General features: G+C 37.3%; 1 protein-coding gene across 4 annotated transcripts in view; it reads right to left on the bottom strand.

The window, feature by feature from the left end:
• The window catches only part of GLMN (glomulin, FKBP associated protein), a 70,642-nt gene that overhangs the window by 43,010 nt on the left and 10,209 nt on the right, over window positions 1-17,423 (bottom strand). For all 4 annotated transcript variants that reach the window (XM_036257166.1, XM_036257167.1, XM_036257168.1 and 1 more), the window contains exons 4-7: window positions 6,842-6,958; window positions 5,066-5,174; window positions 3,622-3,862; window positions 2,257-2,359 (exon numbers count right to left, since the gene is read on the bottom strand). In XM_036257166.1, coding sequence (XP_036113059.1) covers window positions 2,257-2,359; window positions 3,622-3,862; window positions 5,066-5,174; window positions 6,842-6,958 — 570 coding nt within the window. The remainder of the gene's footprint in view (window positions 1-2,256; window positions 2,360-3,621; window positions 3,863-5,065; window positions 5,175-6,841; window positions 6,959-17,423) is intronic.

Here is a 17,423-nt window from a genome sequence, read left to right as displayed (position 1 = left end):
CTCAAGAACATAGAAAAGGAGCAGTCAGAAATGAAGGATGCAGTCAGAAATGAAGGAGGCACTAACTGAAATAAAGAATAATTTAAACAGATTCAATGGTAGAGCAGGTAAAGCCAAAAAGCAAACCATCGATTTGGAATACAAGAAGCAAAAGCACCCAATCAGAACAGCAAAAAGAAAAAAGAATCCAAAAAAATGAGGATAGTGTACGGAGCCTCTGGAACAACTTCAAGCATGCCAACATTCGCATTTTGGGGGTGCCAGAAGGAGAAGAGAGAGAACAAGAAATCAAAGACCTATTTGAAACAATAATGGCAGAAAAATTTCCCTAACTTGGTGAAAGAAACAGACATACAAGTCCAGGAAGCACAGAGAGTCCCAAACAAGATGAACCCCAAGAGGCCCACACCAAGAAACGTCATCATTAAAACACAAAAGGTTCAAGACAAAGAGAGAATCTTAAAAGCAGCAAGAGAAAAGCAGTTAGTTACCTACAAGGGAGTTCCCATAAGGCTGTCAGCTGATTTCTCAAAAGAAACTTTGCAGGCCAGAAAGGAGTGGCAAGAAATATTCAGAGTGATGAAAAGCAAGAACCTACAACCAACATTACTCTATCCTGCAAAGCTATCATTTAGAATCGATGGACATATTAAGAGTTTCCCAGACAAGGAAAAGCTAAAGGAGTTCATCACCGCCAAACCATTATTATATGAAATGTTGAAGGGTCTTTCTGAAGAAAAAGACAAAAAATATGAACAAAATGGCAATGAATACATATCTATCGACAATTGAATCTACAAACAAAATGAACAGGCAGAACAGAAGCATTCTCATAGATACAGAGAACATTTGCCAGATGGGAGGGGGGTTGGGGGAAGGGGTGAAAAGGTGAAGGGATTAAGAAGTACAAATTGGTTGTTAGACTGACAAACCTCAAAGGGAAGTGGGGGTGAGTGGTGGGAAGAGATAAACCAAATAGCTTATATACATAGCCAATGGACACAGACAACAGTGTGGGGAAAGGCAGGAGGGGAGCGGGAGTGGGGAGGAGGGGGTCAATAGGGCAAAACTGAGGAACATCTGTAATACATTCAACAATAAAGATAAATTTAATAAAATAAAATAAAAACAAATATTTATCATGAGCCTTAAAAGTGAAAATATTCTTTGGCATAGAAATCCCCCTCCTAGGAATTTGTTTATTTATTTTTGTTAATCCTCACATGAGGATATTTTTTCCATTGATTTTTAGGGAGAGCATACAGGAAGGAGGAAGGGGGACAGAGAAAGAGAGAGGGAGTGAGAGAGAGAGAGAGAGATAGAGAGAGAGACTTCGATTGATTGCCTCCCTCATGCATCCCGATGGGGCCGAGGATCGAACCTGCAAACAAGGTACGTTGCCCTTGACTGGGAATCGAATCCTCAGTGCTTGGGCCGACACTCTAACCACTGACTCACACCAGCCAGGATTCTAGGAATTTATTTTAACAATTAAAGAAATATGCAAAGGAGTCACACCAATAAATAAATAAATAAATGCAAAGATTTGGTTAAGAAATTCTCATCACAAACTTAGCTAAAAAGAAGAAAAGTTGGAGTATTTTATAATAATGAAAAAATTTTTAGAAATCTACGTGTTGAACTATACATTCCAGGTTATATACATTATGCTAAATCCATATCACAGGATACTATTAAACTAATGGAAAAATATTCATAATATGCTAAGAGAAACAAAGTAGAGCACAAAAGAGCACGTATAGCCTGCCCAGAGTGGCTCAGTTGGTTGAGCATTGTCCTGTGCACCAAAAGGTTGCCAGTTCGATTCCCAGTCAGGGAACATACCTGGGTTGTGGTCTCAATCCCTGGTTGGGGCATTTACGGAAGGCAACCGATTGGTATTTCTCTCTCAAATCAGTTTCTCTCTCTCTCTCTAAGCATTCCCTTGGATGAGGATTTTAAAAAAAAGAGTACGTAGGTATAATATGATAGAATTTTTGAAAAAATTTATTATATAAATACTTATTTATGACTATAAAAGCAAAAAGGAACCTGGAAGGTGTTAATATTTATATTTGGGTAAATTATTGTTACTTATTTTCTTTTTATCTGTGTTCTACAAAAAAAATACATATTGCTCTCTTAATAAATGTATCAACTTACATGCTCAATTGTACATGCAGTACATAAGAATACAGCAGGGTAACATTTTAGATTATAGAAAAATTTTTAACAGATTAAGTTAGCTGTACTTACTATTATTTCAGATGCAAAACACCTTAAAGGATCATTTTCGGTTTCTTCAGACTGTTCAAGAAATTGTGCTGTCAGCAAAGGGCATTTCAAGCTTTTGAAACAACTAAGGTAAAATAAATGGGTAACTATGAATACAGCACTTCCTAAGTATAGAATACCTAGTTCTGTAAACATACCTAAGTTAATTTTACATGAAAAACAACATAAGCACCAATGGCTTGTCAAACTGGTGCTTGTCAGATCCTTACTACTATGTAATGGGAAGAGCCTGAGAACACCTAGACTCAATGTGGTAAGACTCAGTTCCATTTTTGGACTATACCAATGGATAATGAATATTTATCTGAGAACCAGTGCTAGTCCACGATGTAGGTTTTGTTAACTTAAGGAAAAATCAGGACAATGTAGTACTTTTTTCATAAAGCTGTTTTTTTTTTTTTTTTTAGAAAACCAAACTATTCTGTGATTAAGTCTTTCCTATTTCTTTAGTTAAAATATCTTTTCTTTTACAAAATAATGAGTTTATATAGTAAAAAATTCATTTTAATGTTTGAACCTGACAGAGTAGAACGTTAACAGTAGTTTTAGTCTCTAAAATTTTTTAAATTATTGATCCATGTTATTCATTAATCTAGTTCAGCACTGTCCAACAGAAATACAATGCAAGCCCCATATATAATTTTAAATTCTTTAGCAGTCATATTAAAAATGTAGTAAGAAACAAGAGAAATTAATTTTAATAACTTATATTATTAACCCAATATATCTGAAATATTATCATTTCAATGTTATCAGCATAAAAATTATTGAAGTATTTAGTTGTTTTGTTTTTTTATAATAAGTCTTTGAAATCCAAGTGTATTTTATACTTATAGCACATCTTAATTTGTACTAGCCATATATCAAGTGCTTGAAAACCATATTAAACAGTTCATCATTAGTCTATAAGACCCCTGGTGTAAATGCTATTGGTTACTCTACTACAGTTTCTGCAGTCAAGTTAGATGTTCAACTGTCTGGTGCTTCTGCTTTAAAAGGGAAAGTTAAAACACAATTTCCCTACAGCATGACCAGATCCTCTGAGCTACATCTGTCTATTTTCCCAGCTTCTATTATTCATTTACTATGATAAGTAAAGGCAATTCATAAAAGAATATAAAATAAACAAATGGATTTTGGGTTTTAATTTTTTAAAATATCAATGCCTCTTTAAATGCCCAAGTTATATCAACTGACAATATATTCTTTGAAAATTCAAAACTAGATTTATTTTTCCACTGCAAACTAATAAAACAAAGAAAGAGAAAATAACTGAACTATCAACTGCTTAAGTCCATTGTGAAATGTTCTTAAAAATATACTTACAATTTCAGTAATTCATCCTTTAACTTTTCATTTTCCAGTGAATTTTCTCTTTCATCAGTGACTTCTTCCAAAAAAGGCTTCATGAATTCTATTAAGGCCTTGCAACACTGACAAAGGCCATAGTCATCTGTTTGTATTTGTTCTTTTGAGTAGGGAACAGGAAGAAGAGATAGCTGACTCCAAATGGTAGACAATGCTAATCCAACTGAATATGCCTTGTTGCTATGAAGTTTCTGTATCACTAAAACAGAGACCAAGTAGTTACTTGAAGTAGCCTCATCAAACACACTAAACAGTGGTGCATAAAATAATGGCGCATTTTGCCCTGGCTGGTTTGGCTCAGCAGTTAGAGCATTGGCCCATGGACCAAAGGGTTGAAAGTTCGATTCCTGGTCAAAGGCACATATCTGGGTTGCAGGTTTGATCACCAGTCCCAGTAAGGGTCATGCGGAAGGCAATCAACTGATGTGTGTCTCTCATTGATATTAATGTTTCGCTCCCCCTCTTTCCTCCTCCCCTCCCCCCCCCCACTCTAAAAATCAATCCACAGGTGAGGATTAACAACAACAAAAAGGAACATCTTACCATTATGGCACTTTACAATAGATGCCATGAAATCTTGTTCAGGTATGTTTACAACAGGTTACATACTTAAGCCAGAAACACTTTTTCCCATATATTTTGGTTGTTGTAAGTATAAAGTAAGAGAAAGTGTCACTATAAAAATGGGAGACCGAATATTTCTAGAAGACTGAATATTTCAAGTGGTATAAAGCTGCTGGGCATTCACATTTAAAACAAATTTACTTGAATTCCTGATTCTGGGCCCTTCTATCAGACTGTGAAGTTAAATGTAGCTGATAAAATTAAAAAGCAGTCTCTTTCCATAGATACTGTGTGCCTTGGTTGCTAAGATCCATTCCTTACCAATACTGTTTCAGCATTCAGTCATGAAGTCTTTTCTTTCCACACCTGTTATTTTATTCTTCGTAGTACTTTTTGCTGTTCTCAACCCTAACCTCCCCAAGCTGAGAGTGAGCAATGCCCTGCCTGATGTTGTTCTTAACCAAGATACAGGACAACCACAATGCTATCAGACTGAGTATTGCAGATACCACAGAGACAATCTTTTAAACATATTTACAGAGAAAATTCTAGAATATAAGTTGCAGATAGGAAGGTTAGGCAAAAACCTTTAAGTTACAACACAGTACATGAAAACTGGGACACTCAACAAAATATTTACTGGGTACCCATTCTGAGTCAGGTATTATTATCTTTCTATGAGCAGCAGGATTCCAACTGGCACTGCTATTGCTAGTTTAAGCACAGTACTCAATAATTAGTCATAAACTTTACTTTGGTATACTGCTGACATTCTGGAGTACAATCAAGGCACTTGCACAGAAAATAAAAAACACTTAGATATCAAAATACTCATTACCTGTTTGCAATGGCTGAAGTAAAAGAAGAATAATTTGGGATATTTGTTTTCCAGAGGGCTCTTCAATCAGTTCAAGCAAACCCAACAATAATTCCTTTGGATTACATAACTATAAAAATATTCACAATTGAACCTGTTTAATACAAGTTGTATTTAAAGCCACATGATTACTATTTTTAAAAGAAGGCATATATTTAAAAATATATAATTACTTGTTGCTGACAGTAAAACAACTCATACAATTGTTAAAAATCATACAATAACAGCCCTGGCTGGTTTGGCTCAGCGGTTGGAGCGTCGGCCTGCGGTACAGAGAGACCCGGGTTCGGTTCCCGCTAAGGGCACGTACCTCGGTTGCAGTTTGTCCCTGGCCCTGGTTGGTCGTGCGGGTGGCAGCCACTTGATGTGTCCCTTCAACATCGATGGTTCTCTCTCTCTCTCCCTCCCGCTCTATCTGAACAAAAAATGGAAAAATGTCCTCGGGTGAGGATAAAAAAAAAAAAATCATACAATAACAAAACAGAATCTGTAATTAATTATCTAATCACTGTAAAACTGATAGCAAAAAGTCAAAAGTTAAAGGGTCTAGAATGGACAACTACATTTGGGAGTCTTAAATTCCTGGCCAAAGGAAAAGGTCAAATAAATGGGAAGGGAGAATTTGGTCACTAGAGCTGAGGTTTCCTTTGAGATTTGCCTGTCTACTCTGAAGGCTGTCTTGGGTTCCCAGAGCTACCAGCAAGTGGATCTTTTCATCTCACATTGTCATGGTATTAGATAAATGCAATCTCTTTTTTTCCTCCCTAAGCAGGTAAAACTTTGCACTGCTTTCTGAATGGCTGTAATTATCACCTCACTTGCTTTGTGTTTTAAAAAGACTTCACAGTTAATAACTAATATGTAGATGAAGTTCCCTCTTTCCAAGTATATATTTGTTATTTGCACAGGTCTCTAAGTAGATTTTAATTGTCATTTTTCTCAGAATTTGCCTTTCTTGATCATCATTTAAAAAAATTTTTTTTTTTTTATCCTCACCAGAGGACATTTTTGCATTTATCTTTAGATAGAACGGGAAGGAGAGAAGGGGAGAGAGAGAGAAACTTCGATGTGAGCAAGACACATCGACTGGTTGCCACCCGCAAAACCCCAACTGGGGCAGGGACAAACTGCAACTGAGGTATGTGCCCTTAGCGGAAACCGAACCTGGGACTCTCTGTCTGCAGGCCAATGCTCTAACAGCTGAGCCAAACCGGCCAGGCCTTGATCATCATTTTTGATTTATAACTCTATTTACTTTTTACCAAGAGTTGCTTTCTGAAGTTGTTGGTCACAACTATTCTACTCCCTATTCCTAATTTCACTGTGATCACTTGCATTCTAGGTTTTTCATATTCTTTTAGGGAACATATCATAGAGTATAAAGCACTGAGATTTGATACTAATTCCAATGTTGCCAAAAGATCAGTGTGGCCTTTGCGGTCCACATCTATACAAAAAGCTACTTATTTAAAATAGAGCTTCTTAGGTTTCCTCTTGGAGATTCTGAGTTAGTGGGTCTGAGATGAAGATAGATCATTCTATATCCAGATAATGTGGGGAAACTGAAATGGACTTGCCCATCCACTCAATAAGGTTACACCTTTTTTCAAAGAGTTCCCTCTGGTATTTTCATGAACTAAAGCTTTCTCACCAAAAACAAAACAAGCATTACACATTAAAGAAAATTATAAAATACTGATGTGTATTGTGATAGAAAACCTATTTTTGTTAACTTACCTTTATCAATAAATCAAGCATCAGAAAATATTTTCTTTTATCATCTTCCTTATTATTCCATAAAAGACATCGAACAACAGGACCAACAAGATTCCAGCCCATATTCTTGATGATGACCTGTAGTAACATTTTCAGAGTAAAGCAAATACTGCCATCTACAGGATGCTCACAGTGAGCTTTCTTAACTTGGTGTAATAGCTTAGAATTTCCTAAATAGAAAAAATGAAGCAAGCAAGTCTTACATCTCACCATTGACTTCCTAGGGTTGGCTACTAACAGAAAATCAATATTTTAAGATAGTTAAAAAATTGTAGTGATATTTTTGAGAGAAAGAGAAAGGGAGACAGAGATAGAAACATCGATGAGAGAGAGAAACATCAACAGGCTGCCTCCTGCACACCCCCTAATCAGGATCGAGCCTACAACCCGGGCATGTGCCCTGACCAGGAATTGAAACAGGACCTCTCAGTCCATGGGGCAACGCTTAATCCACTGAAAATAAGATAGTTTTTAAACTTTCACTGAGAAAAGGACTTTACTTTTAATTAGGTAAGTTGGTTTATTCCCAAGATTTAAATAATTACACTATTTCCAACAAGAGAATTAATGTATTTACTATAAGCAAATACTTAATTTTCATGGAGAATTTTACTTCCCTGATTCATAAAGAAATCCAGCCAACGATCAAAAACCTTTTCAAGTTCCTTAGACAATCTCTAAATAATATTATAATCATATAACTTATGTAAAAGGAGAGGTGTCATTTAATTAATTTTCTCTCCTACATACAAGGTGCTTCTATTTTCAAAGATATTTCAGGATGCTTACCACAAAAGTAAAAATTTATCTTTATAATTAGGGATTCACATTCATTATCAAAACCACTGATTTTCAAAACCATCAACAATATATTCCATTTCTCTAGCCTTTATTTTACTTCAATCCATCAATATTTATCAAGCATGTACTGTGTCAGGTCTCTAGAATATTCTAGGTGCTAGAAATAAAGCAAGCAACACAACAGTTAAGATCTCTCCTCAAAGAGTTTACATTCTAGTTCATTTGTAAAAAAAAAAAAAAAAAAAAAGGCTACATCTAGGAAGAGGACAAATAGGTACAATACCCACTCTGTGACTCCAATCTTTTAAGGCAATAATGGTAGAGTATAAGGTATAGCAGAATAGTCACTTCCACCTGGGGAAGGCAACAGTTTTCCCAGAAGAGGCAATGGCTAAGCTAAGACTTGTTAGAAAGTATGTCAGGACTAGATAGGTGGGAAATACATTAAAGGCTCTGGAATGGCAATGTGTAAAGGTATAAAAGTTAACATGTCCTAGAGAACAAGCAACAGAAGATGTTAGGGTATATGAACACATAGTTCACAAGAGAGAAAATACTATCTGTTTGCATTTTTGCTCATTTATTAACTGGACATTTTAGTAAAAAACTGTCTTATCGCCCTGGTCAGTGTGGCTCAGATGGTTAGAGTGTCATCCCTTGTACCAGAAGGTGGTGGGTTCATTTCTCAGGACACATGCCCAGGTTGTGGGTTCTAGGCATGTATGGGAGGCAGCTGATCAATATATCTCTCTCACACTGATGTTTCTCTCTCTCTTCCCTCCTCCATCATAAAATCAATTTAAAAAAAATAGTTTTATCCGTCTACATGAGCTCACTATATGTTAATATACAATTAGGTATGTTTATAACAAATAATTATTTGATTTTTTTGTTGATCCCTTTTCTGTTTTAGGGCCTAAAATGAAATTTCCCCCTTTAGATTTATAAACATTCATTTAAAAAAAACAAAACAGATTTCACCTTTCGTTTTATTTAATAAGACTGTTAGATATATGACATAAAATGAAGACTTAATAAATTGATTTTTAAAAAAATAGGAAAATAATCATGCTTTTTACCTAATGGGATAGATAGCTCAGTTGATCTCTGAATATTCTTTTCCTACTAGTTAGTTCTTCTGCCTGGCACATTCTTCTCCCAGATAGTCCCATAGGTATACATATGCTTCCTTCAAATCTCTATGCTATTTTACCCAGTAAAGTTCAACCCCCTAAACATGCTTTATTTTTTTCTGTGGCATTTATTACTTACTAACATATAATTTATTTATCGTGTACATATCTTATCTCCCTTAGCATTTAAGATCCACAGGGGCAGTAATTTTTGTTCACTGCTTTATCTATTCCCAGAATCTAGAGTAAGGCCTATTACAAAATATGTATTTGATAAATACAGGTTGAAATATGTCTGTTACTTTTAAGTGTAACAAAGTATTCTCCCTTCAAAGATTTGATATTCTGCTCTGTTTTATTATATTTTTTAGTGGCTTGGATGTTAATATTTAGGTCTTTACTAATCAAGCATCAGTTATGTAGTTAATTTTTTTCCAAGTAACTAAATATTTACTCTACCACTACTCATTAAATAAGCCTTCACTCGATTCCAAAATGGCAGCAGAGTGAATGGAAGCTACACAGACCATCTCCCAGGACCAAATGGGAATAACAACTAAAATAAAGATACATTGTCGAAAAAAAGCAACAGAAAAGCAGCTGGAGGACACATATAACCAGGGACAGGAAAAAAGGACACTGAATCAAGCCTGGTAGGTCTGCAGAGGCGCAAGAGGGTGGGCTGGGAGCCCACGGACAGCAGCTGTTTCAGCTGTGAGTAGCTCCCTCAGGGTTAAAATCCCAAGCAGGCTCCACAGCACAGAGGGCTGGGACAGAGCACTAAATTAGCTCTGTCCTCAGGTGAGTGGAGCCACTCACCTTGAGGGAGGGCAGACTGGACTGGAACTGTGTGGGGCACTTGGGATTTTGGAGGATGCTCAGAGTTTTTGCTGAGTCAAGGTCACACAAGATACTGGTCATCTTGCTCCTTCCCTCCCTCGGAAATTTAACCCCACCCAGCTGGGCCAGAGAAATGCAAATCGAGGCTCATTAATAACCAGCATCTGCCCCACCCTCTGGAAATCCTCTTACACTGAACATCTGAGGGAGTTTTTCTTTCAGCTGAGGGCTACAACCCAAGGATCATGAAGTAAATGAAACTAATAGACTGCAAGCAAAAAGCTAGATGATAACTGAACCGTTCCTTGGCATGTAATTCAGAAAAGTAAGACTTGTCAGTGGTATTTAACGTGGGTCCTCTCACACTCATCCCATCCCAGTAAAGAAAGCCACAAAGAGCAGAACACCAATACCCACAGGGAAAATCTGGCAGGCTTCAAAACCCACTGAGATAGCCAAAATGGTAAAACAAAGAAACAAATCCCAAATGAAAGAACAAGAGAACTCTACTGAAGAAGCGATAAATAAAATGCAGTTAAGCAAGTTATCAGAGGTAGAGTTCAGAGCCATGATCTTGAGGAAGCTCAACAGCATGAGTAAGGAACTCAACACCATGAATAAAGATATAGAAACATTGAAAACTAACCAAGGGGAAATGAAAAATTACACAGCAGAAATAAAGAACACATTGGAAAAAATAACCAGCAGAGTAGAGAAGCTGAGGACCAGTGAATTAGAAGACAGGATAGGAAAAAAAATCAACCAATCAGAAAACCAAAAGGAAAAATCAATTGAAAAACAAGAAGACAGCTTAAGACAACTGCAGGACAACTGGAAACATAATAACATTTGCATCATAGGAGTCCCAGAAAAAGAAGAAAATGAGCAAGGGTTAGAGAATATATTTGAAGAAATAGTGACGGAAAACTTCCCTAACTTGGTGAAGGAAGAAGGCATTCAAGTTCAAGAAGCACAGAGAGCCCCAAGTAAGAAAAACCCAAACAGGCCCACACCAAGACACATAGTAATTAAAATGCCAAAAATTAAAGACAAAAACAAATTTTAAAGGCAGCAAGAGATAAGCAACAGGTTACCTACAAAGAAACCTCTATAAGGCTATCAGCTGACTTCTCAACAGAAAAACTACAGGTCAGAAAGGAATGGTATGAAGTAATCAAGGTCATGAAAAACAAGGATCTGAATCCAAGACTACTCTAACCAACAAGGCTATCATTCAAAATAGAAGGTGAAATAGCCCTGGCCGGTATGGCTCAGCGGTTGGAGCGTTGGCCTGTGGACCAGAGAGATCCAGGTTCGGTTCCCGCTAAGGGCATGTACCTCAGTTGTGCTTTGTCCCCGGCTTTGGCTGGGTTGTGTGAGTGGCAGTCACTTGATGTGTCCCTTTCACGTTGATGTTTCTCGCTCTCTCCCTCCCACTCTATCTGAACAAAAAATGGAAAAGTGTCCTCGGTTGAGGACAAAAAAAACCAAACAAACAAAGAAACAAAAAAAATGAAGGTGAAATAAAGAGCTTCCCAGACAAAAAAAGGCTAAGGGAATATATTAGCACCAAACCAGCACTGCAAGAAATGTTAAAAGGACTGCTGTAATTAGTAGAAGAAATAGGAAAACAAGTATAACCACACTAAACAAAAATAGCAATAAATAAGTACATACCAATACCAACCTTAGATGTAAATGGATTGAATGCTCTGATAAAAAGACAGAGTAGCTGACTGGATAAGAAAGCATGACTCACATATATGTTGTTTACAAGAGACCTACCTCACAACAAAGACTCACATAGGTTACAGGTGAAGGGATGGAAAAAAATCCTCCAAGCAAATGGAAAGGAAAAAAAAGCTGGGGTACTAATACAAATATCTGATAAAATAGATTTCAAAATAAAGAACTAGAGACAAAGAAGTCCACTACATAATATTGAAAGGATCTACCCAACAGGAGGATATAACCTTGGTAAACATATATGCACCCAACAAAGGAGCACCAACATATATTAAAAATCTTCTGGAGGACTTCAATCATAACAGGGAACTTCAACACCCTGTTGACATCACTGGATAGATCATCTAGACAAAAAATTAACAAGGAAACAGAGACTCTAAATGAAGCGCTAGATCAAATGGATTTAATAGATATCTACAAAGAATTACACCCCAAAACTGCAGAATTCTTCATGCCATTCCTTTCTGACCTGTAGTGTTTCTGTTGAAAACCAATGAAAATTTCTTCTCAAGTGCACATGGGACATTCTCAAAAATAGACCACATGTTAGGGCAAAAACTAAGTCTCTACAAGTTCAAGAAGATTGAAATCATATCAAGCATCTTCTCAGATCAAAATGGCATGAAACTAGAAATCAACTGCAACAAGAACATGCAAAGACATTTGAAAACATGAAGGCTAAATAGCATGTTACTGAACAATGAATGGGTTTTACCATGAAGATCAAGGAAGAAATTTTTTTTTTTTGGTATGTGCCCCTAGTGGGAACTGAACCCAGGACTCTCTGGTAGGCAGGCCAACGCACCAACCGCTGAGCCAAACAGGCCAGGAGGGCTCAAGGAAGAAATTAAAAACTTCCTGGAAACCAATGAAAATGAACACACAACAACACAAAATCTATGAGATGTTGCAAAAGCGTTTCTGAGAGGAAAGTTCATAGCACTACAGGTCTACTTCAAGAAACAAGAAAAATTTCTAATTGACTATATAACCTCAGAACTTAAAGAACTAGAAAGTAAACGAAAACCCCAGAGTAGGTAGAAGGAAGGAAATAGTAAAGATCAGAGCATAAATAAATGACAGAGACCAAAAAACAATTCAAAGGATCAATGAAACAAAAAGCTGGTTCTTGCCCTGGCCAGTTTGGCTCAGCGGTTAGAGCGTCGGCCTGTGGTCCGGAAAGACCGGGTTCGGTTCCCGCTAAGGGCACGTACCTCGGTTGCAGTTTGTTCTCGGCCCTGGTTGGTCGTGCGGGTGGCAGCCACTCGATGTGTCCCTTCACATCGATGTTTCTCTCTCTCTCTCTCTCTCTTCCTCTCTCTCTCTCTCTCTCTTCCTCTCTCTCCCTCTCACTCTATCTGTACAAAAAAAGGAAAAATATCCTTGGGTGAGGATAAAAAATAAACATAAAATAAAAAAATACAAAGGATTGTTAACAAATACTATGAAGAATTATACACTAACAAATTGGACAATCTAAGTGAAATGGAAAAATTTCTAGAAACACATAGTCTTCCAAAACTGAACCAGGAAGAGATAGAAAACTTGAACAGACTAATAACAACTAAGAAAACTGAGGATGTAATCAATACTCTCCCAGCAAACAAAAGCCCAGGCCCGCCCTGGCCAGTTTGGCTCAGCAGTTGGAGTGTTGGCCTGTAGACCAGAGAGTCTTGGGTTCAGTTCCCGCTGGGGGCATGTACCAAAAAGCAAAAAGAAAAAGAAAAAACAAAATCCCAGTCCTGGATGGCTTCACAGGGTAGTTTTACCAAACATTCAAAGAAGAACTAACACCCATTCTCCTCAAACCATTCTAAAAAATTCTAGACGAAGGAAGACTTCCAAACTTGTTTTATGAGGACAGTGTAATTCTAATTCCAAAACCAGAAAAAGACACTACAAAGAAAGAACACTACAGGCCAATATCTCTGATGAACATAGATGCCAAAATCCTGAACAAAATACTAGCAAATCTGCCCTGGACGTTTTGGCTCAGCAGTTAGACTGTCGGCCTGCCGTCTGGAGTGACCTGAGTTCGATTCAAGCTAAGGGCACGTACCTCGGTTGCAGTTTGTCCCTGGCCCTGGTTGGGTTGTGTGGGTGGTGACCACTAGATATGTCCCTTTCACATCAATGTTTCTCTCTCCCTTCCTCCCACTCTATCTGAAAAAAATATCGAAAAATGTCCTCGGGTGAGGATAAAAAAACAACTAGCAAATCGGATCCAGCAATACATTAAAAAAATGATTCACCAAGCGGGATTCATCCCAGGGATGCAAGGCTAGTACAATATTTCCAAATCAATAAATGTGATATACCACATAAACAAAATGAAAAATAAAAACCATATGATCTTATCAATAGATGCTCAAAAAGCATTTGACAAAATCCAGCACCCATTTCTGATAAAAACGTTCAGCAATGTGGGAATAGAGGAATCATATCTTGACATAATAAAGGCTATATATGAAAAACCTATACAGCCAACATCATACTCAATGGGCAAAAACTAAAAGCATTTCCCTTAAGAACAGGAACAAGACAGGGATGCCCACTTTCGCCACTCTTATTTAACATAGTACGGGAAGTCTTAGTCACAACAATCAGACATGAAGTAAAAATAAAAGGGTTCCAAATTGGAAAGGAGGAAGTGAAACTATCATCATTCACAGATGACATGATATTGTATATAGAAAACCCTAAAAACGTCATCAAAAAGTCTACTAGACCTAATAAGTGAATTTGGCAAAGGAGCAGAATTAACATCAAGAAATGATGGCATTCTTATACACCAATAATGAACTCACAGAAAGAGAAAGTAAAAAAAAAGTCCCATTTACCATTGTGGCAAAAAAATTAAGATACCTTGCAATAAACTTAACCAAAGAACATATTTACAGAAAACTCAGAACATTGAAAAAAGAAATAAAGGAAGATATCAAAAAGTGGAAGCACATACCTGGTTCATGGATTGGAAGAATTAACATCATTAAAATGTCCATACTACCCAAAGCAATCTATAGATTCAATGCAATCCTCATCAAAATACCAATGACATATTTCACAGAAGTAGAACAAACACTTCAAAAGTTCATATGGAACCAAAAAAGATCTCGAATAGCCACAGCAATCTTGAAAAAGAAGGACAAAGTAGGTGGGATCACAATACCAGATATCAGGTTATACTACCAAGCTACTATAATCAAAACAGTCTGGTACTGGCACAAGTACAGGCATATCGATCCATAGAACAGAACAGAGAACCCAGAAATAGACCCAAGACATTATGCTCAATTAATATTTGAAAAAGGTGGCAAGAGCATACAATGGAGTAAAGACAGCCTCTTTAATAAATGGTGTTGGGAAAATTAGACAGCTACATGCAAAAAAAAGAAAAGAAACTAGACCATCAACTTACTCCATACACAAGAATAAAACTCAAAATGGATAAAAGACTTAAATGTGACTCATAAATCCATAAAAATCCTAGAAGAAAATGTAGGCAACAGACATCATATGCAGCAGAATTTGCACTGATACATTACCTAAGGCAACAAAAAAAGACCCAGAATAGCCACAGCAATCTTGAAAAAGGACAAAGTAGGTGGGATCACAATACTGGATATCAGGTTATACCTAAGGCAACAGAAGCAAAGGAAAAAATGAACACATGGGACTACATCAAACTAAAAAGCTTCTGCACAGCAAAAGAAACAACCATCAAAATGGAAAGGGAACACATTGTATGGGAGAGCATAAAAGCCAATGAATGATACAGCAAATAAGGGGTTAATTTCCAAAATATATAGAGTACTCATACAACTCAACAAAAGGAAGACAAAGAACCCAACTTAAAAATGGGCAGAGGACCTAAATAGATACCTCTCCAAAAAGGACACACAAATGGCCAAGAGACATATGAAGAAATGCTCAACGTCACTAATCATCAGAGAGATGCAAATGAAAACAACGATGAGGTATCACCTCACACCAGCCAGAATGGTTACCATCAACAAATCATCAAACAACAAGTGCTGGTGAGGATGTGGAGAAAAGGGGACTCTAGTACACTGCTGGTGGGAATGCAGACTGGTGCAGCCACTATGGAAAACAGTATGGTGTTTCCTCAAAAAATTAAAAATTGAGTTGCCATTTGATCCAGTGATCCCACTTCTAGGAATATACCCTAAGAAGCCTGAAACACAAATCAGAAAGAATATATGTACCCCTATGTTCATAGCAGCACTATTTACAAATAGCACATGATCTCACTTATTTGTGGAATACAATGAACAAGGTGGGCATTTGAACAAAACAGACCCAGAGACATAGAAAGGAGTATTGTTCAGACTGACAAACCTCAGAGTAGGGGGCAGGGGGTATAGATGAGATAAACCAAAGAACTTCGATGCATGTATGCATAACCAATGGACCTAGACAACAATGCTAGGGGGTTGAGGAGGATGGGGAGGAAGAGGTCCGGGGGGGGGGGGGGGGGGAGAAGAAACATCTGTAACAAAAATTAATAAAAATTGGAAAAAACAATAAGCCTATACTCGCTTTTTAAAACTTAACTAGCTTTGTGAGACTGCTTTTTCAGCTATTTCTTTCCTTTTCTACCCTATAAGTGAATCTCTGAGAATTAACTATAAGAGAAATTCCAGATTTGAATAAGATTTTGTGTATCTAAGCTAAAAAAATAATTTTGATAAAATATTTCACAAATATAATCTCAGCTGCAAGGTATCCAGTCATTATGTAAATAGTGAATAGTTATGGGGAAGGGAAATAAACAGTGATTATGCATATTGTTTAATTTAACACTAACAATCTTACAGGGTAAGATTACTATTCCTAATTGACAGATGAGCATGCCGAAGTTTAGAAATTACTGATATGGCCCTGGCTGGTTTGGTTCAGTGGTCAGAGCGTCGGCCTGCGGTCCTGAGAGACGCGGGTTTGGTTCCCGCTAAGGGCGCGTACCTTGGTTGCAGTTTGTCCCCGGCCCTGGTCGGTTGTGCGGGTGGCAGCCACTCGATGTGTTCCTTTCACATCGATGTTTCTCTCTCTCTCTCTGTTCCTCTCTCCCCCTCCCACTCTACCTGAACAAAAAATGGAAAAATGTCCTCGGGTGAGGATAAAAAAAAAAAAAGAAATTACTGATATGCCCAATGTCTAAAAACTAACATGGGTAGAACCAGGATTTAATATAAGTCTGTCCAGCGCCAAAGCCCATCTTTTTACCACTATACTCATGGTTTTCAATGGAGGCAATTTTGTTCCCTTCATTCTAGGGAATATGGGGCAGTCTGGAAACATTTTTGATGGTCATTTAACAGGAGTAAGGATTTCTATAAAACATCAATAGTGCCAATACTGAGAAACCCTGTACTATATTGTCTTGGGACAAACAATTCATATGGCTTTATTAGAAAAATATTTTACATAAAGCAGATTAATAGTAAATCTTGATCAATGTTGACTCTATGCCCTGGCAAGAAAATTAAGTTGTAGTCAGTTTTTTGTTTGTTTTATTTTTAGAGAGAGAACAAGGGAGAGGGAGCGAGAGAGAAATATCATTGTGAAAGAAACATTGATTGGCTGCCTCGGCATGCCCTGCACTGGAGATCGAGCCCAAAACTCGGGCATTTGCCCTGACCAAAAATTGAACTGGCAACCTCTTTTTTGGTGCATGGGACGACACCCAATCAAGTGTGCCACACTGGCCAGGGTAAGTTGTAGTCGGTTTTTTGTTTTTTTTTCCCTTTATTGATTTTTAGAGAGAGAGGAAGGGAGAGGGAGAAACAGAAACATCGATGAGAGAGAACACTGATTGGCTGCCTCCTGCTGCCCCCCACTGGGGATCGGGCCAACAACCTGGCCATGTGCCCTGAGCCACACCGGCTGCGCAGTTGTAAACAGTTTTAAACATCTTATAAAAAACAAAATAACAACTATTATTATTATTATTATTATAAATAGTCTTATCAATATCTGAACCTTTGCATTTAGCAGACCATACA

The sequence above is a fragment of the Molossus molossus genome, unplaced genomic scaffold (assembly GCF_014108415.1).
Source record: "Molossus molossus isolate mMolMol1 unplaced genomic scaffold, mMolMol1.p scaffold_m16_p_12, whole genome shotgun sequence".
Lineage (NCBI taxonomy): Eukaryota > Metazoa > Chordata > Mammalia > Chiroptera > Molossidae > Molossus > Molossus molossus.
The sequence above is the reverse complement of the archived record's forward strand: the minus strand, read 5'-3'. Positions and strand labels throughout refer to the sequence as shown.